We start from the raw sequence: 24,553 nt of genomic DNA, 5'->3' as shown, positions 1-24,553 counted from the left end.
AATTCTTTTTCCGGATGAAAACTACACCTTCTGAAACATATGTGAAGGTTATTATCAACATTTCTCCAACTATGCTACGATATCTCAACAATGAGGTAAAATAATTCCACCTCTCTTAAAAAGCAAAAAAAGAACAATATCTTCCGTACATCCTAACTCTGAAAATACGGATAGATAAACGACTCAAATTTGAGATCATTTCTTCAAATTTATTAGCTACTCTAAATTGAAATCTTTAAGCAATAACTTAGGTGCACCATCATAACTTGAGAGCCTCTTTATCCTTGTTGTCTCTTACCTCTTTTTGATTATGATATGAGATTATAAGATTACCCTCTTCTTCATCTTCATCGAAAGCTGATGGGGCCCGTGCTAGGATATCAAATTAAATGTTCACAACCTGTATATCTTGTATACATTCAATCTGCCATGTATCATTTTGTTTTTTCTTTTTTTTAAAAAAAAAACTTTCACTTTCTCCCTAAGTATACAATTATCTGTCAAAATGTATTTGATTTCTAAACTAAAACAAGTATCATTGATTTTTAGTTGCTTTGAAATTGTAGCAATAATGTCTTCATATGAATCATAATCTTTGATAACGATACCATTTATAATGTGATTGATTTAAACATTTTTCATATTCCATTGGCGAGATGTGAATCAACATTGTTATGTTTGACTTAGTAATTTTTGAACTTGGTCTACTCTAGAATGACGAATAAAAGATTAAAATACTTGTGTAATCAAATTTTTGAACGAATAGTTCAGAAATCTTCAACTTAATAAACACTCATCTTTTGCTCAATTGAATCAATTTCATTATTCAACATTTCTTCAAATACAATTTTTGACTGATTTTGAACCCTAAGTTGCGATTTGAGTTTGAAAATTGAAAAAGAAGAAATGATTCAAATCACCTATTCTATTTTTAGAGTGAAGATATGGACGTACCTAATTAATTTTGGAACGTTTTGTAAAAGATCTCTTGTACAATTAACTGCTAATTTAAAATCATATATCATTGATATAGCCTTGTAGTTGGACTAATACACTTTATCACACATATTTTACATCTTTAATTGCTTTCATCATTTTATAGATCCAATTGTCATTTCTTAGATAGAATTCCACATAGAGACAAAACTTTTAATCAATCATTTTTCTCGAGTCTTTGATGATTTCATCATCTATGATTAAGTTGCAAAAACTTTTCAATAGTTATCCTACATCTAAACCAAATTCTTTCTAGTTAAACTATCTCTTTTTAGTTACTCAGAAACAATTAGAAAATTCTCTAGAAGAAATACGGGGTTCTGCTTCTAGCGGCGACATGCCGCTTTTTTTGAAATTTTCTCTATACCCTTTTCTTGAAATGGGCTAATATGATAATGAGCCCAATCACTAAGCCCAAAGTTTGAAAAAGCATAGAGAGGTTGCGATATTTCCTTCATCTCTACCAACTATCAACTACCCAAGTCCAACGTCCCAAAGGCGAAAAAGAAAAACAAATATAAACAAAAGCGGCGGATTTCCCGAAGTTACCAATATCGATTCCCCTCTTTGAAAAACAATATCGAAAACAACCAATTTACCTTCTCAAAAACACTTGTAAGGTTTCTGTTTCATTCCAACATTCTTGCGGAATTGGTTGTGGAGATCAGCAAATTCACCATTATCACTAGCACTGAACTGAACTGACGGAAAGTTTTCATGCAAGGTATGGTTGATTGATGCTCAATTTCTCCAAATTTGATTCAAGAATTGGAGGTAACTGTATCTCTAATTGATTTTTTAAAACACCCTTTATCGGCTTTTGGTGTTCTATAATCTTGAACATGAACATATCATTGCCGCTGGATCAGCTACGGAGCAGTTGTAGGTATGCGGCTTTCTTGACAGACCCACATGTTCTGCAGGAAAGACTTGTCCTTTCTGGGAATTGCTCCTTATTCAGCAAGAAAAGGTATAGAAATGTGTTTTCTCATATTAGAGCTTCTCTTTCTGAACATGGGTTTATAAAGCCAAGACCCATGATGAAACCTTCCAAGAGGGAGGAAAATTTATGTGAAGAAACCATTTCAAAAGTAAACCAAATTGGGGATCCAGGTTCAGGGATTAGTGCTCAAATAGAGAAGCTAGTTTTTCATAAGAGGTATCATGAGGCTCTTGATTTTTTTGAGCTGTTAGAGTGTGAAGGTGATTGTCAGTTAGATAGTAGCACGTATGATGCTTTGATAACTGCCTGTATTGGGTTAAGGTCGATTAGAGGGGTTAAGCGGGTGCATAATCATATGGTTAGTTCTGGATTGGTATTAGACCAGTATTTATGGAACAGGGTTTTGTCTATGCATGTCAAATGTAAGATGATGTTAGATGCACGTAACATATTTGATGATATGCCTGAGAGGAACTCGATTTCTTGGAATACAATGGTTGGAGGGCTAGTTGATTTGGGGGATTATTTGGAGGCGTTTAGATTGTTTTTTATGATGTGGGAAGAGAATTCTGCTGCTGATCCTCGGATTTTTGCGACGATGATTCGAGCATGTTCTGGATTAGAGGTTATTTCTTTGGGACAGCAATTGCATTGTTGTGCTTTGAAAATGGGGGAAGGTGACAATCGTTTTATATCTTGTGCTTTAATTGATATGTATAGCAAGTGCGGTAGCATAGAGGATGCTCAGTTTGTTTTTGATAATATGCCAGAGAAGACCACAGTAGGATGGAATACGATTATTGCTGGTTACGCTCTCCATGGCTATAGTGAGGAGGCTTTATGTTTGTACTATGAGATGCGAGATGCTGGTGTCAAAATGGATCACTTCACATTTTCAATCATTATTAGAGTTTGCACAAGATTAGCTTCACTGGAGCATGCTAAACAAGCTCATGCTGGGCTAGTTCGACATGGATTTGGATTAGATATAGTTGCCAATACAGCATTAGTGGATTTCTATATCAAATGGGGGAGGATAGAAGATGCTCGTAATGTTTTTGAGGGGATGCCCCAAAAGAATGTTATTTCTTGGAATGCCTTAATTGGTGGATATGGTAATCATGGCCGAGGGATTGAGGCTGTTGAACTATTTGAGCGTATGGTTCACGAAGGAATGATGCCCAATCATGTTACTTTTTTGGCTGTTTTATCTGCATGTCGCTATTCAGGTTTATCAGATTATGGGTGGGAAATATTTGAATCAATGAGTAGAGATTACAACGTGAAGCCTAGAGCAATGCACTATGCATGTATGATTGAATTGTTGGGTAGAGAAGGGCTTTTAGATGAAGCTTTTGCGTTAATCAGGGATGCTCCTTTTAGGCCTACTATAAATATGTGGGCAGCCTTACTGACAGCCTGTAGAGTCCACAAGAATTTTGAGCTAGGAAAATTTGCAGCTGAGAAACTTTATGGAATGGAACCAGAAAAACTCAACAACTATGTGATGCTTTTGAATATCTATAACAGCTCAGGCAAGCAAGATGAAGCTGCTGCAGTTGTTCAAACATTGAAGAGAAAAGGACTCAGAATAAAGCCTGCATGCACATGGATAGAAATAAAGAAGCAACCACATGTTTTCCTGTCTGGAGATAAGTGCCATGTGCAAACCAAGGAGATATATGAAAAAGTGGACGAGCTTATGCTGGAGATCTCTAAGTATGGCTATGTTACGGGGGGGAAAACCTTACTACCCGACGTAGATGAACAGGAACAAAAATCACCACATTATCACAGTGAAAAGTTGGCAATATCTTTTGGGCTCATAAGCACGTCTAGTTCAACCTCACTGCAACTTGTTCAGAGTCATAGGATTTGCAACAATTGCCACAATGCAATTAAGTTGATAGCCATGATTACTAAACGAGAAATTGTTATTAGGGATGCCAGCAGGTTTCATCGATTCAAGAACGGCACTTGTTCTTGCGGTGACTACTGGTGATTGAGTTTTAACCTACATGTGAACCATACTTTTGTATGTAATTCAATTATTTTACTGATTCTTCTTTGTTGTTATGAGTATTTCAAAATCATATGGATATAACTATTGTTCTCTTTGGAGATCAATACAATTTTTTATAATAAGATCTTTCCTGAAGACTTGCTTATTCTACCCGTAATTTTTATCTCAGACAAATTGGTTTCACCATTAAGCCCAGAAACTGTGTGCATATGTGTAATCTCTGCATCATTATCAGCTGATGCAAGTTTCCTTTTCTCCTGAAGAAAATTATTATGGATGCCCACATTCAAACTTCAAAGCTTCATCTGAATTACTGTTTTTTTCTTCTTTGATTTCTTTTTGGTGCTAGGGATATAAAAATGTTTGTGATGCAGAGTCCATAAAGATATTTCAATGTGAACAAGAACTTAATTGTGGTTCCTTTTGAAGAACACATTATGAGTTTTAATTAAATATTCTACTCTCTTTTTTCTGTAAAAAAAAGAAAAGAAAAGAGCAAATATTGCCGTTTCTTATCTTTTTTTATCGAACTATATTTTTGATAAATTTGTTCTTATGAAGTATTTTATCCTGAGATTTCTTCTGTCAAGATATACTAATAAGATAATGAAGTAGAATCATATTATTGCATTTGAGTTAGATAAGAAGTTCAAGAGATTTGATCTCATGCTTAAAATGATACTAGTTCATAGCTTCATATTAGTTTAAACTTACTGGCAAAGAAAATTTGCTGCTTGAGAATGGGTTAAGATAGTCAGGTTCACTAAAAATGTAGGTGAAGGTGAATAGTACTTATGTTTAAACAGAGTTCAAATCAGGTACATCATATCTTCTACTTTTACTGATAAAATAAAGATATTCTGGTGCTAGAGATCTGCATAGGATATCTATGATTTTGAAAGGACTTGTGGAAGTGAAATTCATTAGGCATCTTCCTCGTAGTTCAAAACTATCAGAAACTCATGTCTCCTTTTCTGATAAACTTTTCACAATATTCACCGTCCTCTAGACCTGATAAGCTATTGATTCATGTAAGCACAGGGTGAACATGAAACTGATCAAGTGGCAACAGAAACTTAGGAAACTCCAAGGTATATTGGGAGAAAAGGTAAACTTTTTTACTTGAAAGCATTGGGCACGATTCGCCACATTGATCTGTTTCTTTCCTTTTCTCCTTTCTTTGACAGCTTGATCTGTTTTCTGTCATCCAGCAACCTGTGTGACTGACATGATTGATTGCAAGAGGCACTACTTTAGCTCTGTATTATGCTAGTTATTCACATATCTTATGTTGCTGTATCATTTGCTTTGAAAATATACCTGTCTAGTTTGTTTCAGAAGGAAGAGCTAAGCAACAGACCATGGTGGGGCAGGTGGGCAGTAGATACCTGTTAGAATAACTGTTTGCTGAGTAGGCTTTTCAGATCAATTTTCTTGACTCAGGGAAGGCACTTATTTGGTGGTCCTATCAGTTTCATCCATCTTTTTGTGTCAGATAGCCATGTTAACTTGCCAATTGAGGTCATCAAGTTACTTGTAGTCATATTCCTCATTATCAAATTCTTTAATCCCTAAACATGTAGATTACACAAGGAATTGATACAGGACATCTCAAATGCCTTTTTTTCTCTTGGCTACTTTTAGGCTTTTAAATAAATAAGAATTACAATCAATGCTTGTGCAAATGATCGCTGCAACTGAGGAAGGCTCTCTTTCTTAAGCATTGAAAGCTATGGATAGAATTATCTGGTTTCCTCTTCTATTAATATTTTAGTCCATTTTTTTTCCTTATTATGAGATGGAAGAATATTGCACACAGTGGCGGAGCTAGCTTGGAGAAGTTAAAACAAGTTTTTTTGGTTATACTATCCAAATAGTGTTGGAACAAGATTTTTGGTTATATAGAAGCTGTTGAAATCTTGAATTCCCTTGACATGAGAAAAATTCTAGCAAGGGACAAAGAGGGTTCAAAAATTGCTTGATTGAATCCCGTTGTATTAAATCCTGGTCTAGCCACTGATTCCGTGGGCATTCTCTCTTTTATTCAATGATATGTATGCTTGCATGCCTTCCTTACATTCTTTCCTCCTGACGAAGTTATTCTCTCACTGCAGAATTGGTGATAGAAATATCTGTGGTGATTCCCTTGTGTCTTTATGGTGGAACGTTGTTTTGAATAGACATACTATAATTTCGTATTAGAATTTGAAATATTATGCAAGTGTGATGTTTTGTAGTTAAAGAACTATGCAGAACTATTATTTCTGGGTGCACATGGTACTTTTGGCATGTGCATATTTTGAGAAATTGAAAACATATCTTGCAGGTTTGAATGATAGAAATAATGAAGGTTCTGGTTCTCGTCACACATAGGTGGTGCAGATTGTGTTTGAGGTACCTAATATCAAGGATGTGGAGAGAGTAATACTGAAAATGCTATACTAACTACTTCATGATTATTGGATTCAGAGAACTATTACTGTTATCCTAGGAATTTCAACACTTGCCTCATTGATGAGTTGAAATCGTTTCCAACAGAACTAACAGCGCTAGCGGTCTTATGGTGGGTTCTGCAGTTCAACTAAACCTATTGTCTTCAGCTAGAATGATGTATATACATGGAGAATAAAATTTTTTAATGTGTGTATATATATATATATATATATAATAAGATTACACTCACCGTGAATCCACTAACTCTTGATCTTGTATTGGATTCGCCTTGGTTTCCCTCGTGTGGAATTGTATGGGGAAGACTGTTGGCTAGTCAAGAACACTCGCATCCAAAAGATGAGAATAGTAATATGAGGATACGCAGATAGATGTGTGGCATACTAGGAGAGATATAATTAAGAATGAAGTTATACAGGACAAGATGAGTGACCTCTGTGGTGGACAAGATGAGCAAGCGAGACTGAGATGGTTCCATATGTGAAGAGAAGGTGCACAAATAGGGATGACAATGGAGCGGAGCGGGGCGGGTTAGAGATTTTGCGGGTGCGGGGCGGGTTTAAATATATTTTTTCAAAATTTATGTGGAGCGGGGGGCGGTTGCGGGTTAGGGCTAAAAAATCTTTTAATTCGCTGTCACACAAATTTTGTATCAGTTTTGCAACTGACTGAATATTTATGATTTTTTTTTTAATGGCCAGAAANGTGGAATTGTATGGGGAAGACTGTTGGCTAGTCGAGAACACTCACATCCAAAAGATGAGGATACGCAGATAGATGTGTGGTATAATTAAGAATGAAGTTATACAAGATGAGTGTGGACAAGATGAGCAAGCAAGACTGAGATGGTTCCAACATGTGAAGAGAAGGTGCACAAATAGGGATGACAATGGAGCGGGGCGGGTTAGAGATTTTGCGGGTGCGGAGTGGGGCGGGGCGGGTTTAAATATATTTTTTCAAAATTTATGTGGAGCGGGGCGGTTGCGGGTTAGGGCTAAAAAATCTTTTAATTCGCTGTCACACAAATTTTGTATCAGTTTTGCAACTGACTGAATATTTATGATTTTTTTTTTTTGAATGGCCAGAAAGCTAGAAAGAAGTAAAAATTATGTTACTATTTGCATTTTATTTTTTTGTTTATTAAATCAGATGTACTAATTCAAAGCTACCAAAAAAAAGGTTATTGACATGCTTAAAAGAAGAGTACTATAAAGGCAAACTTGCATTTTAATGCTAGGCTAACATGTAATTTAGCATTAACACTTGACAAAATTCAGTTTTTTAACAAATTATGTAGGATGGGGAGGGGCGAGGCAGGTTTATGCGGTGCGGGTTGAAAACAACAAATTATGCTAGGTGGGGAGGAGTGGGTAGAAATCTTAGTGGGTTTAAGCGGGTTTGCCCCGCAATCGCCCCGCCCCGCCCCAATTGCCATCCCTACGCACAAATGCACTAATAAGGAGGGTGAGAGGCTGGCTATAACAGGTTTTGGGAGAGGTAGAGAGAGGCTGAAGAAAAACTAAGGGGGATATGATTGGACAAAACATAACTTTTTTTCAGCTTGCTGAAGATATGAAGGAAGTAGTTATGATCCTAGATAGGAAGGTTGGAAGGTCAAGAATTAGGGTGGAAGAGAAGTAGATAGCTAAGCGTTGTCATACTTTTTGTAGGAAAGGCCGGGGCTAGTCTCCTCTGCTCATCTTCTCCTTATTTAGTAGCATTTGTTATTCTTTAATTTTTACCACTCTTTGTTGCTTCTTTTGCTTTGTTCATCTTTTTATATAGTTGTCGTAATTTTCTTTTGAGTCCAACTTTGATTTCACTCCTTTTGAGCCAAGGGTCTATCGAAAACAATCTCTTTACCTCAGAAAGATAGGAGTAAGATTTGTGTACATCATATCCTCTCTAGACCCCACTTGTCATATTACACTGGTATATTATTGTTGTTATTGTCCTTCGTGGGAATGTGATAGACAATAAATGTAAGACACTTAGGACTCCTTATGGTGTGGTACATATGTGTTTGTATCATAACTAAGTCTTGAGGATACAAGACTGGTAGGAAGAGAGAACTTTGATTTCATGAGATGTATGACAAAAACTTATTCCATTGACAAGTGGGATCATCAACGAATACCAACAACCAATCAAATAAGGTTTCAAGGTTAAATGCTAGCCAAATTCATGAAATAAATAACCATACAAAACTAATTTATATTTATCGATGGGACTACTCATTCAACGAATACCTATAATCGCTCTATTTTGTTGTATTCCACGCTTGAATTCGATGTATTTGTTAGCTCAAACCAAGTTATATCAACGCATATAATTTTGTTGAATACACTGTATTTGTATTTCAGTTAATATAATTTTTAGTGTATGTATGTACGCTATTGAATGTATATCCATGTGTTTTATTGTATTTCATTAAAAGTGTCATTGTTGATAACATACAAGGTATGATTTATGAAAGGAAGCATAATAAAACTTGATCAATGGACTAAAGCCAAAACCTATATCCCTAAAAGAGAACTTCCAAGAAATCAAACAAACCCTGAAATACAACAAAAAGACGAATTCACAACTTCTCTTGATTTTCTATCAGATAAAGATGGAATTTTTCATTCCCAATAAGTGCATATGGGGTTTTCTTGACTATCCAGAGGAAAATAGAAAAGGGAAAGAAAGATAAATAGGAGAAAGATACAAGAAGCATATTCTAACGCCAAAATGGCAACCGGATGCCCATCGAATACTGCTAATCTAAATTAGCATTTCTGCTGATAGACACAAATTATAATTTTTATTTTGTGAACCACCACACCTATAAGATCATATTACTCACTGCAAAACTATATTCAGCCTGTGAAGACCCTCTTCATAAAACCTTGTACAGAGCCTCCCATTCCTGCACCAACTGCTTCAACCAAACGTCGTGCCTGCAAAATTGTTTGCAGATTATTCTCAGAAGTCAGAACCAATACTCTGAAATCCTAGTACACATTCCTTTTAAAACAAAATCACATTAGCAGCAAAATACCTCTTGAGCAGTCTTCTTCAGATCAAATGCATCTTTTGTTCGTGCATCCAAGAATGCCCATGTATCACGAAAATCTGTCAACAGAAACATAAACAATTAATCCCACAAATAGAAGACAGACAGACTTTTCTGAACACACAAATTATTGGCGAAAGTGGGAACTGGGAAGTGTTTCAATATAGGCTCCTCACAAGGGAACTTTTGTATGGTATATTAGCTACCCAACTAATTATCAGAGGGTTGGAGGCATTTAGGCTTCAACAATGGCTCTAAACCAAAGAGTAAATGAAGAAGATTTACCCATGGAGGGTATTACTTCAGGATCAAAAGTTGCTGCAAGGTAACTTGGAAATGATGACAGGCAAAGTTGTCTTCATGAAGCTTAGATTCTTGGAAAGCACCAAATTCAAATAAAATCCATATCCTTTGGGATATCTGTTATGAGGTGTGACCTCCCTTTCCAAAATCATTAGTATTTACATCCTTTCACCAAAAGATCCCTAATCCAACAGATAATGTCTCACAGAGGACCCTCCAAAGTAATTTCTATTGAAAAATATGCAACACGTAATACATAGCTAGTGAGAGAAAAATTGTCACAACAATGTACCATAAGAGGAACTCATACCAAATACTCCTTCCGGAGCAAGTGTCATTTATTGTTTTATTTTGATTGTCACAAGTGTCCTGTTTTCTACTTGAAAGTATTCAGAGAGTTGGAAAGGCGATATGTTGGGTCCGAATATTACATTCTTTATCTTTAGGATTGCATATCTTAAAATTTTGTACATTACAGTGTATTATTGATGCCCCGTACAGTGTTTATTACATATAATATCTCATCTACTTTATACGACGAATCAGAACTTCTCCACTTAAGTACCAAGCTTTTGTTTGCAGCAGGGTTCAATTCCGTGACATGTGCCTAACCCACACATCACGTGCTGTGGCGGGAGAGTTGTGTTTTCTAACAAGGGAACATGTCATGTTCTTCACTTGACACAATACAAGAGTTGGGGAAGTGACATGTTGGGTCCATAATTTACATTTGAATTTTTAGGATAGGGTTGATAAAATATTGTATGTTAAAATGTATTAGTGGATGCCTTATACGAAATTTATAGCATATATTATCTTAAATACTTTATGCCAGCAATATCATGGGATGACCCAAAAAGTTGGCCATTCATTTAGGATTAAGTGCATAGACTTCATATATTCCCACAGGTACAACACTGCTATTGCAAAATATGTCCTCTATTGGTAACTTCAGTTTTATGAACTAAGGCACCAGCAAGAGTGCAACTTTTGCGGAATTATTATCCTGAGAGTTACTTCTGTTCTCATGCCTCCTACACAAAAAAAAATGCTTTCTTCTGTAATTTAAAGAGAGATTTGGCGAAACAAGGAATATGAATAATTTCTAATAACCTGAGAGGCTTCCTTCCAATTCTATGACTTCCATGACAACAAAGCAGTAGGAAGCAGGAAGAACTGTTGACAGTGGGGCATGTTAGGATTATGAAGGAGCTCGATTGTTAATTGAATGTTAAAATTTTAATAAGACATACCAATATATTTGAAGGATCGCAAGAGAAGAACAAGCATAGGACAAAATACACAGCAGTTACAATGGCACACCTGGAGAGCTATCTGTCAACATGTATAGTTCTGTCGTGGAGTATATTCCACCTAGAACAGTGCGCTTCACATACCAATCAATTTCGTGGGCATCATCACCAACAGCATGCCATATCTCATCAACCAGCACGGCACGCTGCTTGAAGCTTGTTGGAACATTCAAGGGTTGAGCCTACAATCAGTAGTTGCTATCTGAAACACTTCTGCTCATTGTATACAGACCCACTACACAAGAAAGGGGCCTTAAAAGATGTAAACTTTAAGGAGATAAGTACCTGTATACTGAGAGCTTGTGGCCATTTTGATATGTAAGGGGTTTGCATTTCCAAGCGAATTCTTACAAGCTTCGCTACCCGCTCACTAGGTACCAAGTTTTTCAGATCGTTCCTTGATTCAATGATATCAATGAGTCTTTCCAGACACTCATCCATAAAATACTGAGAAAAAGAGGTTCAATATAAAAGATCAACAGAGGGTTAACTTATTGATTTGCCGAAAAAAAATAAATACAAGCATTAACTAGATCAGCTAAACTACTTTAAATGTTAAACAGGTAAAAAGCCAGTATAAGTCTGAAAGCAATGTTGTATATGATTCAAGAAAAGACGAAACTTGACAGCTGAATGAGCATTAAGAACCTTGCCAAAGGTAATTAATGTGCATTAAAAACAAAGTCAGAGACCAAAACATCTAGCTTTTTAGGCCTTCTCGCAAATGCTAAACAAATCAGCAATATCTTAGGATTTAGCTCATTATTTGGTATGGTCATCAAAGAGAGCACATAATGAATGGCTATGTAAACTATATACTTATAACTTATAAGCTCTCAAGGATATAGCATTAATAATCCTTTTACTTTACCGAAATCATTAAAAATCCTTTTATTACGGAAACACGACTATTACTTTTTTGACTTTGCATTATTTACCTCAATGGAGTTCCTTTGAGTTACACTCATACCAGACAAATTAAGTGCAGATAGATAAAGAGGAAAACCAAAAGAACAGATAAACAAAACTGAGAGGCAGATAATCTTATATCAACATTTTTAGCAAAACCAAATATGTTGAAGCCCTATAATGCCCACAAAATCCAGTCACATTAAAGAATCCAGAACTATGAGTAATGTAGGTGAACCATCATTTACCTCCACTAGTGCAGCTTCTTTCCGAGGAAATGATCCAACAATGGAAGGTGACACTCCGACATCCCTTGCACCTGTAATCATGGCTGTTTCAGTCCATCCTAGCCGAAGCTGCAAACAAGTTACCCAGCACCAATTACAAGCCTGATATATACAAAGGGATAGAAAATGTGTGTTTGTATGTCAGACTATGTTTTTAGGAAAGAATTTTCCTTGATGAAATCCTATCAGTGTTTGGTTGCCTTAATTGTGAAAAATGTTATCTCCAATGAAAATATTTCCACCAAAAGGGAGAAATGACTTCCTTCACTTGTTGGGAAGTTGATTCCTTTTACAAGTACTCTTCTTTACCATACACTTGGCAGTCACCGGCCTTCATACCCAATCAAACAGAGGAAAACCATCAAGAAAATGATTTCTCAAAGTAAAAACATCTTTTCTAGAAATACTTTAGGAAAGCATCTTCCTCCATACCAAACACATATCGTCCACATATCAGAGTTAAATTTTATTTTGGGCATGTATATAAGGTGAACCTTATATTACAAGGCATAATCTTCCTTTCATCAGGAAAGCTCTATTAAATGAAGTACTTTTTCATAATTTACCTTTTTATCTTTTCCAATTGGATTTCTGAATGTACTTGCCAGAAACTACTTCTAAGCCAAAGAGGTTTCACAATAGAATCACAAGGTATAAAGGTGCCAATCCCATTTCTTCTGGGAGAAAGACACCAGCATGTTCAACAAATTCTAAGGTCAAGTAATCAATTTATGCAGCCAATTTCACCAAGTCAACAAACGAATTCAATCAAAAATACATAAGACACAACGCATTAATCTACACATATAATCCAAAATTTAATAACTGCACAAGAAAACAGAGAGAAAGTAAATGTAACAAACCACATGAGAGAGAGAGGCACTGAGTACACGGGCCTCTTCGTCCTTGTAATGCGCTTTAGGCCGCTTTGTTCTCGAGCTAGATTTTTCATCAGTTTCCTGGTAACGTGTCCTTTCTTCTTCCTTCCAAGATGATGATGCGGTAGAGTCGGTCGGATTAGAGCTAGTCGGAATAGGGTTCTGATCAGGAATATTTCCGGTGGCAGCTGAAGTCATAAATCGAGTGGGGTAGTCTGCTGCTAGGGTTCGAATACTTGATATTGCATCCTGGTGCCGGCGGTAAAGCGCCGGCAGTAACCGCTTTGCTGCCGATCGATACATTGTCAACGATTTACTCGCAACTATTTTGGAGCTCAATAGAGAGAGTGGAGTATGAATATCAGGGAAAGGCTCCACGTAGAGACGCTGCAGTGCAGAAACTTGTCAAATGTACAAGCCATTGAATTGTTAATGGGGCAATCTTAAACTTAATTAAAGACTAGTGAACTTGTAGTATATAATATTGGGAAAATTGTATATAATAGCAAATTATTAATTCAGATTAAATGTTATAACCACAGTTTGATTTAATTGTAACTCATAGCAAATTGTTGTCATTCGCCTCTCGCCTTGAAATTCTCGCTCGCCACTCTTCCTCTCTCACTCGCCAGTCTCTTCCTCGCCTCTCTCACTTTATACAAACATAAATGTATAAATTGTGTTTCTGTTTGTATAAAGCAAGAGAAAATTGTATATACACATGCAAATACATATATCTTCGTCTTATACAATTATAATTATACAATACAAATATTCCCCTGCCCAGTTCTCTTTTGCCTTTCTCACTTTATACAAACACAAATTATACAAAATTCAATGTATAATTTGTGTTTGTATAAAGCAAGAGAGAGATATTTGATATACAAACGTTTTATTTCGATTCAATTGTATAGAAATTCAAATTTTATGCAGATATACAAACACATAAAATTGAATTGAGAGGTTGTCAGCGATTTATACAAACGAGAGGCTACCAACGATTTATACAAATGAGAGGCCGCTAGCGATTTTATACAAATTTGATGCTCCATAGCGAACTTAAAGTTTGATATGGAGAGCAATTATGCAAACCATAGTTATAACATACAAATATGATTTTTATGTTTGTTAAATGTGAAAGTTACTCAATAATATTTATATTCAGGTTAGTATTAGATATATAGACAATGCTGATATTTCTCTTCATTTGCGACAGGATAGATTTTCTCATTTTTTTTAAAACATATAGTAAAATATATTTTAAAAAATGCATTTTCTTAAGTGTAAACTATTCATAAGTATATAGTAGAATTAAACATTTACCATGGAGAAGTAAATTGAACAAAAGATCATATTTTGAAATAACAATATATTGTATAACGTTGAAAATATTTTTTATGTTTTCATTTTCTCTATCTTTTATAGAAGTATTGATTCTCTAAACAAATTCTGATTTCGTTGTATCTTTATTATTACATTTGTCCATCATAATTTTTTAACATAATTTAATAGTTATAAATATTATGAAATGAAACATACAAAAATTATGAATAATATTTAAGAATAGAAATTACAAGTAAAATGAAAAGACATGAGTTATGAATTTTGTTAGACACTAAATGTATTAATATTTATACATTGGTTTTATTTGTAAAAATAAATAAATAAATACAAAAATAAACTAAAAAATAAAATAATTGGTGACTACATAAAAATTGTAAACATATTTCGGGAAAAAAAATAGTGACAAAAAAATAGTGTTACATACCAAAGAAAATGACATCATAGAATTATTTATTTTTTAATTTTATTTTTTGCAAGCATAATAAAAATGAAGCTCCTGATTATCATAATTTCTTTTTGTTGCATTCAGATAATTATATTAACTATGTTTCATAACAAAAAATAGTAGAATAGTAAAGAACTATATGAGTAGCATTGTCAATACATGTAGCTATATTATTTATACAAATTAAGTATTAAAAAATCTTAACANATTTCTCCTTCTTCGAACCCCACACCCCCACCCTCTTTCTCCTACTCCAAACCTCCCCTCTTTCAACCGTCATCTTTCTTTTCTTTTTCTCCTTCATCGTTGAACCCCCACCATTTTTTTTCTTTACTTCTGATCTTTCACTCATATTAATTTTCGATTTTAAGAAGAGGGTCTTCTTAAAATATGAATCTAAATTGATATCACTAATTTTGAAAATTGAAAAGAGAAGATTGGGTGTTGAAAATTGTTGCTTCAAAATCACTATTTAAGGCAATGTTTATATTAATGGTGATGAACTTGAATATTTTTTTTAATGTAAGATTAATCCTCATTTTTTCCTATTTTTTTCTTTCTAAAATTGTTAATAAATAAAAAGAAATAAAAGAAGAACTAAAAATCAAAATTTAAATAAGTTTCAAGGTGGCACTGGCGTGGCAGTGTTGTGGCGTTGATGTGTCGATGACATGGCGCGTGTGAGATGCACTTGCCACTGTGAGACTGATATTATAATCTTAAGGTACTATTAAATTCATTTCAAATGAGATTAGGGGGGCAAATAATTACCCGTAAAGTTAAAGTGCTAAAGTAAGTTTTCCTGCCAAGTTTAGGGTTTTTTTTTTAATGTATTTTCCCTTGTTTATTCAATACTTTTGTAATTTGTCAATAATTTTGGGATTTTCCTTTTATATTATTTTGAATCCAAGATTTTCAACATAAAGTAATATTCATATCCGCTCACCCTTACAAGCATAAACACAAACTTTATATTTATAATAATGAAGGTTAGATAAGTGATGAAGAAGATGAATAGCGATTTGATGGGGTTGGAAAACTAATATATAAATGACTTTTAGTGAAAAAATAATAAGAATCAAAATGAATAAGGTAATCATTGAAACTATAGGACAATTTGAGTTATCGGAGGCTTGGGTTCAAATTGTGAACTCTAAAATGTTTTGGAGATATTTTGATGTGAACGAACCAATTTGATGATGACGATCGGACATTTCAATTAATTTGGAGCACTATTGTCACGATCCAACCCACGGACCGTGCGGGCACCCACTCTAACACCTAAGTAGGAGAACCCTCATATCCCAATTAGTTAAACATGCGGAAAGATTTTTAGAAAACAGAAGTAATTAAGATAATACTATGATTCTATAAATAATATCCTTGGACACACTATTAGTTAGCTTGTAAAATAATTTAAACAACTCCCATGGATCTAGTCTAAACAGGTACAAGAGCTATTAAGAGTACAACTGAACAATAATTAAAAGACACAGCGTCCACCATGCGGAAGGAAGAATAGAAGCTGCTGGAGATTTCCTTCGGCTGCACTTAATGAAACGTCACCAATCCTGCATCCAGACTATGTCAAAAGACATAGCAAGAGTAGTATCAGTACAAAACACGCGTACTTGTAGGCATTATCGGTCAACCCGACGCCCACCACATAACAAAAGAAACAATTAGTAAGATTATGACATAAACCACTCGCTTCTCCACCTTTACCCTTTTTCTTGAAATACCTCCAATATACACTAGTATTCTGACTATTAACATCTTTCTCCATCAACCCACCTACCAGGTACTTAATCATAGCCTAACCATTCTAACACGTAGAGAAATTCCCCCAATACAAACACCAACGTTTCGACTAACCGTTCACGTCATACTTCTACTTCCTCGTCACATTACCCAACCATAGTCACATAATATATTACATCAAGCTTCCTTAACACTAAACTCAAATCTCTTTCACCCAAGGTGAAATCCACCTAAACATATTTCATCACACATGCTACCTCTACTTCTCGCCATTACAACACCCGAACATCCATTACTATCTATTACTCGCCCCTTGACAATTTCCCTTCCACTATATCCAATTCGTCCAACATGTATAGGTAAATTCAACTATATACTCCCAAGCGCATATTTGAGCAAACATAACATTAACAATATTTACAAACAACAAACAGTTTCACATTTCTCAAGTCACATAATTATGCCACATCATTGGTATGGAACCCAAATCCAAACAGTTAGTTATGCCAGAACATGGCAACCGATCCAAGTTAGTTATGCCGGAACGTGGCAACCGATCCCATAGTTATACCGGAATGTGGCAACCAATCCAATAGTTAGGCTGGAATGTGGCAATCGATCCATTCAACACATCACAATTACAAGCACAAGTATATCCTCAAGATCATACATTTAAGTCATGATTTCATGTCAATGATAATTCACCCATCTTATTCACAACAAGTGTGATCAACAATGCAACATTATCAACATAATTTAATTTGTCATACTTAGCCCTAGTTCATCATCTAAGGCTTCTTTCTAGGTTTAATCACAATTCATCATAAATCTTCAATCAATCACTCCAATTTGTGGTCTCGCATATTTTCATAATTCTAGTCCTAATTATGATTTCATATTCTTATTCTTGCAAACAATTCTATCCAAGATAGCAATTCTAGAAGCCCTAACAAGGCATCAATTTCTCTTCCCAAGGCATAAACCCAATTACTTTGATTTCTAGGAATTACCCATGGAATTCACTCGGTGCACGAAGGTCTACACATAAACCATACCATTGATTTACATATATTACATGGTGAGCACATATTTAAACTACTAAATTCATAAAACCTAGCCTACCTGGGCGCCAAGCAGTTGCACAGAGTTTTGACTTCGATTTCGGTTTTTCGGGCTTCGCGACGGTAGATTTGGCCAAGAATTCGCAAGATTTCACCATCCTCATGCTAGAAATCTCCTTCTCCTTCCTTCCCAAGCTTAGAGAAGCTTTTCTGAGGTTTTTAGGGTGTTTACGACTTATTTAGGTATTTTAGGAAGATGGAGAAAATATGATTTCTCGTAATTTACGTGCTGCCTTGCCAATCCCGCCCTGACGCCAGCTTACCCCGTTGTGGAGCCGCCGCCCTAGCGGCACCCGAACCGCTCTGGCGGGACAAGACCCAGAAGTTTCCCGAATTTTTGTCTTTCCTCATTAACGACGGTTCAGGTCGTTACAACTATATTATATTAGAGCAAAAACAAGGTAAGTTAAGATTTACTATTTTCAAGGTGTTTTCTATAAAAGAATAGAAGGAATGGACAATCCTATATGAACGTATACCTGACATATGACATAACTAATGACAAATAGTGTTAGAAGGATTATAAATAAAACATATATTATAACAAATAAGTCTAAAAGAAAGAATTATATGGATATTGATATAACATGTGTGAATATATACAATTCGCAACAATGTTTAATAAAGTCTCTACGAGTACCTATAACTGAATATGGTAGGTAGGGCCAACCTACACATATCACCTCTATATACACCAAACCATAGTAAAAAGTTTGAATAGCTCCCGGTAGAATTGGAGCTCACCAACTATAAATGAACAATAGTGCCAATAGCCTAGAGGGTCGGTATGCAACTTTGAGCGTTTGTACATACCATGTGAATGCAGTGCCCCTCTCCACAACAAAAAAGACGCAAATATTGATAGAATGATACTTGTATGTAAAATAGACAGAGTAATCTTGTTTGGTTGTCTTTTTTGTAAATTCTTAGATTTAAGAAATGATCACTTGCACACATAGCTTCTTTCTTCTTTCTCTTCACTTTGATGAACCTCCCACACATTGTATGTTTTTATTTGTTGTCAATCAAGTTCCTCTATAACTTCCATGATATTCATACTATTCATGTCATATCACCTTACAAATGTCTATAAACTACAAAAACAAAAAAAATAGACCCATGCTCTAACACCCATTGACACCGACAAAAATTTTGTATATATATATATATCGAAAATACTTGAAAATGGATATAAACAACTCATGAGCACCCATTGAACTTGAACAGAACGTCTTGTAGGTACTTTGGTTGAACGTCTTGTAGGTATTTGGTTTAGGAGTAGAGTTTTGAGGTCATTGACCACTCTAGTTGAGAGTCCAAATCCCTGTAAATTGTAATAATGTATATTTTTGTTGAAAAAAGCTACCTCAAACTTCTTCATTGTTTTTTTACTCTTCTTTTTATACATTTTCACTGTTGACTTTTTGCTTAAATTTTTTATTATTTTTAACTTTTCTATTTTTTGTATTTTATTTACTAATTAAACTATAAAAATATTAGTAAGCTTCTAGAAATAATTTTTTTCGGCTAGCAACTTTAAGTTAAATGATTTGAGCACCCATGACTAGGGGTGTTTACGGTTTGGATAAAAACCGATCCAAACCAAAAAATTGAATAAAACCAATAAAATAAAACCGATTTTATTTGGGTTTGGTTTGGTTTGGTTTTAGATTTTTGAAAACCGATAGTATTTGGTTTGGTTATGGTTTTATTCTAAAAAAACGGAGAAATAACCGAACCAAACCGATGAATTATATACATATATTTTATTAATTTACATACTTAATGTATTATTTTTATAAACAGTTTTAAAGATCTTATATATGTTTTCATTATAACTTCTTTATAATTTACTTATTGAAAGCAAAAATGCCCAAGGTGAAAACATTTATTTTATTGATTTCATGTTAAGAGTTTCTATGACAATTCGTTGTGGGACTGAAAATGTTAATGTATTTTCCTTCTAAGCCAATATAGTGAATTTTAAAGCTTTAATCATAATAAATTCAGTGATCGAAAGTTCAATAATTTCAGTCATTCTAACTTTTTTTTTTTTTTTTTTTTTGAATGGATTGTTGTCAATTTTTTCACATTTTGAATGAATTTTTTCTTTTATTTTTGTGTATGGTTAATAACCGAATAACCGAATCAAATCAAACAGAAACCGATAACCACCAAACCGATAAATGTATATTATATTTGGTTTGATTTGATTTTGATAATTTTAAAACCGATTAAGTTGGTTTGATTTTGGTTTTGACCAATAACCGATCCAAACCGACTCGTGAACACCCCTACCCATGACCATCAAATCTTGGATCCGTCGTTCCTTATATATATATATATATATATATATATATAAAGGAGGATCTTCAGCCCGCTTATGTGGCATGCCTCAATGATCAGAAAAAGTATTTATCTTTTTTGTTTTAAGAATTTAGGGCTTTTTTCTATTTTTTTACACAATAATATTATGTGTGTATGTGTATATATATATATATATATATATATATATATATATATAGATAGATAGATAGATGTTTGATTGGTTGCGTTTGTAAAATATGTTGTAAAAATCCTACTCAGTACTCCCTCTTCCTGCTCCGTTATCTTGTTTAGTAGTGATTTGTTACTAAATCTATGTAATTTCTCCCAAAATTACTCTTTTTTTTTTTACTTTGTTCATCTCTTTTCCTTAACCCATGTTCTTAGCACCTGCTTCTTTAACCACACCCTGGGATACACAGTCCTTTCGGTTCCCTAACGATGGCGGACTTTCAACTTCCCTAGGTATTTACAGGTTAATCTATCGGGGTTACTAAGAAGATAAGGAAATAACTATTTACTAAGAGTAATTTAAACAGTATATGAACATCATAGTAATATAAACATCATATTAAACATTCATAATAACAGTACATAATAATACATACATAATATAGGGAGAAACTTACTAAGATCTAGAAAACTGATAACTACTTACATGATAATGGTTGGAATGAGGTTTCCCTTTCGGGAGTCCCCGGGTGACCTTGCAGCTACTTGAAAATTAAAACACTCACACTCTTTGTACACAAACACTCACTCTTTTTATTTTTTGAAAGGGAAGGGAATATGTAAAACTAACTCTTACTAGAACTTTGAACTTAATCAATCTTTCTTCTTTGCTCAATGCTCTGCTTACTCTTCGCTCTGTCTTTCTTTTCAAAAATGGCCTTCTATTTATAGCTGAGGATCCGGATCTTAAGTTCGGATTTCAAATTTTGAATAAACTTTCTTCACCTGCCGAGTGCTCTTTGGGCCCCATCGTCACATGGCTTGTGAAACTTTTTCAAAAGTTAATGGTCCTTCTTTTGTCTTCTTTTTGGTAGTGGAGTCTTCTTTATTAGTAGTGGACATGTAGTGGAGTCTTCTTTATCATAGTGGCTTGTGATGTCATTGCTTACATATTCTTTTGTCTTCTTGTGTTGACATCATTGCTTACGTATTTCTCTAGGTATCCAGGTTGTGTAGCGTTACGGAATCAAAACTCATTCCTGAATTATTGTCTTCATTTGGGTCGTGTGCCGATTAAATTAATCTATTGATAGATCATTTTCATCCCTTCTACTCTTTGTGTCTTCGTGATCAGAATCTGCTGGATCTGGCTCTGGGGTTTCTCGTATAATTTTTTCTTGTATCACCTCCTTAGTCTTTTCTGTGAGTAACTTGTAAAGGGAACTTTTTATTATTTTTTCTATCTTTTTTATTTTTTTCTTCTTTTTTGTAAGAATCCTTTTGTCTTTTTACTTGTTTTTGCCACCGCATTGAAATTTGCTGGCAAAATTCTTACACTTTTTGGCAAAGTGTCAGCCATCAACGAATTTGATGAGTCTTTACCCGCTACCATTTGAACGGGACTAGTTATACCTTTAGTTGATACAATAGCTCTTTCTACATTTTTTGGGGAATGTACACTGTCTTGAATTTGTAATGGTATGGTTTGATTTGTATTTTCAAGTAAAAACCTTATTCTTTCTTGTAATGAATGGATATGTTGGGTCAATTTTCCTTTCTCAATCTCTAGTTTCTCAATTGTTTGGTTTAGTCTTTTAAATCCTTCAGTCATTGAAGAACAATGTTCGCAGAAAATTATTTTGTTAATGTCCTTTTGAATATTCTATTGCAGAAAAGGTCTTGTAGTTTGTCTTAAAGCTAGGCTTAAGAAATAATTTGGTCCAAGAGTTCCTCTAGCATAGTCTAGTGCTTCATTGAAATCGTTGAATCCTTTGAAAAGTGGGGTAGGAAAGTCTTTGATTGAGTCTATTACTTCTATCCATGTCTAGAATACTCCTGGCAATCTCCTTTGGACTACTACATAAAATCTGATTTTTTTTGTCTTCATTTTTGTTTGTAAAGTAATGGCTTAATGAATTTACTACTGAAATGAAATAACTATTGTCTCTAGGAATCTTGTTGTATGTTATCCACAGGTTGTCTATTAGGCATCTTTGAGGTTTAACTATCTCCGCTTCTGGTTTTACCTTGGAACCTAGATTAAATGGAGGATAGAAAATTAGATTTTGTTTTTCAAAATGTATTATTTTCATGCTTGCAGTATTTAGTCTTGCTTCATCTAATCTTGTCTGTGGTTGAAATAAAGTATTTTCTAAAAGAGTCTGCAGATACAAGTCTTTGTCTCTCTGTCCACTTGAACTTGAAATGGATGCCTTGTCTTTATTTTTGCCTGTACTCATTCTGAAAACAAATAATTAGTTTTCATAAGTCTGCTTAGTTGATCTACTAAGGAATTATTTTTTCCCTTTATATGTTCTAAAGATATAGTGTGTATTGAAGTAGCATCTAAAAAATTTAGCCATCTTCTTTTACTACTATTTTTTCCTTCTATTTTTTGGTGGAATTTTACAATAGCCTCGCAGTCAGTTCTTACCAAGATTTCTTTTTTATTAATAATACTTACTCTTGTTAGTATTTTGATAGTATTAATTTTCTTGTCTTCATTACAAATTAATCCTTCAAATGATTTATAGTCCTCTTTTTCATTTAAGAGCTCAATTTCTTCTTCTGACGTCGTATTTTGGTTGGTTTCTTTTATTTTTTCTTTTCTTTTTTCTAATTTACTTATTATGTCTTCTAAACTATCAATCCTTTTTTCTAAAGACAATAATGTTTTTTCTTTTGTATTTATTGTTTGGTCTATAACTTTGCTATTAAATATCTTGTCGATGCACATAAGGCATCCTTCTATAGCAATTCATACATTTAGCTCTTCTGTCTTTATTGGGGTATCCTATGCAATTAAAACATTTTTGACTATCTAAACCTTTTCCTTTTGAAAATTGGTGATCGCACTGTATATGTAAAATCTTTTATATTTAGGTCTAATTTTTCTAATCCTATTTCGTTTATTAGAGTTTCTTTTTCTGAATCAGATGAATGTTGTTGTCTTCCCTCTTAAGCATTTATGCTTATTACTGAATATATGCTTTCATTATCTGACATGTACTTATCTATATTTATCAGGGTTTCTTGGAAGTCTTCTATATGTTGGGCATTTCTTGTTCTACTATTATTTCTACCTTTACAAGTATTAGCTAGATGTTCTTCACTTCCACATGTAAAACAAGATAGTCTATTTTTGTAAATTTTATTATTATTATTATGTTTTCTTACATGTCTATCTTTATTTAGGTAAGGCTTTCTTGCTGTAGATTTCCTTAGATAATACCTTTTCCTTGGTTTGTAGTCTTGGTTATTTTGATATGTCTTTTTGTATTTTCTTTTTGGTGTACTTTGATCATAACTTTGCGTTGTGTATATATTTTTGCAAAAACCTGTCTCATTTTGTTTTAATTTTTTTTGTATTTGTATATTTGTACATTTTTCTTGCAATATTTTCATAACATGCTGTATTTTATGTCCAATAGACCAGTTAGCATTAGGATTTTGCATTACTCCCTCCCTTTTGCTCCATCTTTCTTCTATTTCTCTTCCTAAGGCTCCAAGGAGTTTGTTAAAAAGTTTTTTTCCCAAGCTTTGATCAAACGCATTACCACTTATAGCGCAATAGTAAAAATAGTCTTTTAAAAAGTTCTTTATATGACTCCAATTTGTGATACTAAGTTGTTCTAATTTTATTAGTGCATTCTTTTGTAACACTACTAATCCGCTATTTGGGTCTTCTCCTGTTATTAGGCTGTGTATTTTATTAGTGAAATTATACGAATTTGGTCCCATGTTTACTAGTTCTTGGAATTCTTGAGGGTAAGCTACTTTGTGTGCTTCCCATACTCCTTTGATTGATTCTCCTTAAAAAGTTTTCATGTATCTATACACAGTTTCCGCATCTGTTTCACTATAATGATGTATGTAATCTGCTACTACTATTCCTTTCCACACGTCTATTACTGAGTTCCATAATTGAGGGTCATGAGCTGCTATATTTAATATTTTTCCTTTATCTCCTTCGTCTTGAAGTTTGATAAGGGCTTCTATTGGCATTCTTATTCCTATTGGTCTAACCATTTCTGGTTCTGTTGCTGGGTCTTGCCTAAATACCCGATGTCGTGGTAAATTACCTATAGTATATTCTATTGATGTTATGGGGGTTGTCTTTTGGAAGGGACTTGAACTAGAAGAAGCGGTTTTCATGAATTCTTTTAGACTGCGTGTTGTCTCGTCATCGCTTTCTTCTTGGGTGACCTCTTTTTGTCTATACCCA

General features: G+C 34.2%; 2 protein-coding genes and 1 long non-coding RNA gene across 3 annotated transcripts; 2 read left to right on the top strand and 1 right to left on the bottom strand.

Annotated features, from left to right (window-relative positions):
• Window positions 1-1,457: 1,457 nt before the first annotated feature.
• Window positions 1,458-6,530, top strand: LOC125876823 (uncharacterized). The gene is made up of 3 exons (XR_007447544.1): window positions 1,458-1,720; window positions 5,004-5,070; window positions 6,289-6,530. It is a non-coding gene; the product is annotated as an uncharacterized LOC125876823 (long non-coding RNA).
• LOC125876788 (pentatricopeptide repeat-containing protein At5g50390, chloroplastic) lies at window positions 1,714-4,232 on the top strand. The gene has a single exon (XM_049558042.1). The coding sequence runs from the start codon at window positions 1,839-1,841 to the stop codon at window positions 3,939-3,941; it is 2,103 nt and encodes a 700-aa protein (XP_049413999.1). The 5' UTR covers window positions 1,714-1,838; the 3' UTR covers window positions 3,942-4,232.
• Window positions 6,531-8,953: 2,423 nt separating the features above from the next.
• On the bottom strand, window positions 8,954-13,575 carry LOC125876802 (uncharacterized). The gene is made up of 6 exons (XM_049558061.1): window positions 13,147-13,575; window positions 12,245-12,352; window positions 11,373-11,534; window positions 11,098-11,269; window positions 9,457-9,530; window positions 8,954-9,355 (listed from the first exon to the last, which is right to left on the bottom strand). The coding sequence occupies exons 1-6, from the start codon at window positions 13,462-13,464 to the stop codon at window positions 9,275-9,277; spliced, it is 915 nt and encodes a 304-aa protein (XP_049414018.1). The 5' UTR covers window positions 13,465-13,575; the 3' UTR covers window positions 8,954-9,274.
• Window positions 13,576-24,553: the final 10,978 nt, after the last annotated feature.

Source organism: Solanum stenotomum, chromosome 9 (genome assembly GCF_019186545.1).
Source record: "Solanum stenotomum isolate F172 chromosome 9, ASM1918654v1, whole genome shotgun sequence".
NCBI classification, from domain to species: Eukaryota; Viridiplantae; Streptophyta; class Magnoliopsida; order Solanales; family Solanaceae; genus Solanum; species Solanum stenotomum.
Note: the sequence above shows the minus strand (reverse complement) of the source record. Positions and strands in the feature narration are given on the sequence as shown.

Bases quoted from the DNA above. Each gene is read 5' to 3' on its own strand.
- LOC125876802 (XM_049558061.1), bottom strand. From the start codon at position 13,464: ATGTATCGATCGGCAGCAAAGCGGTTACTGCCGGCGCTTTACCGCCGG. The intron at 11,535-12,244 runs GTAAATGATGGT...TCTTTTTCTCAG, and splicing joins AAGAAGCTGCACTAGTGGAG to TATTTTATGGATGAGTGTCT. The intron at 9,356-9,456 runs GTATTTTGCTGC...ACAATTTTGCAG, and splicing joins TGAAGAAGACTGCTCAAGAG to GCACGACGTTTGGTTGAAGC.
- LOC125876788 (XM_049558042.1), top strand. From the start codon at position 1,839: ATGAACATATCATTGCCGCTGGATCAGCTACGGAGCAGTTGTAGGTAT.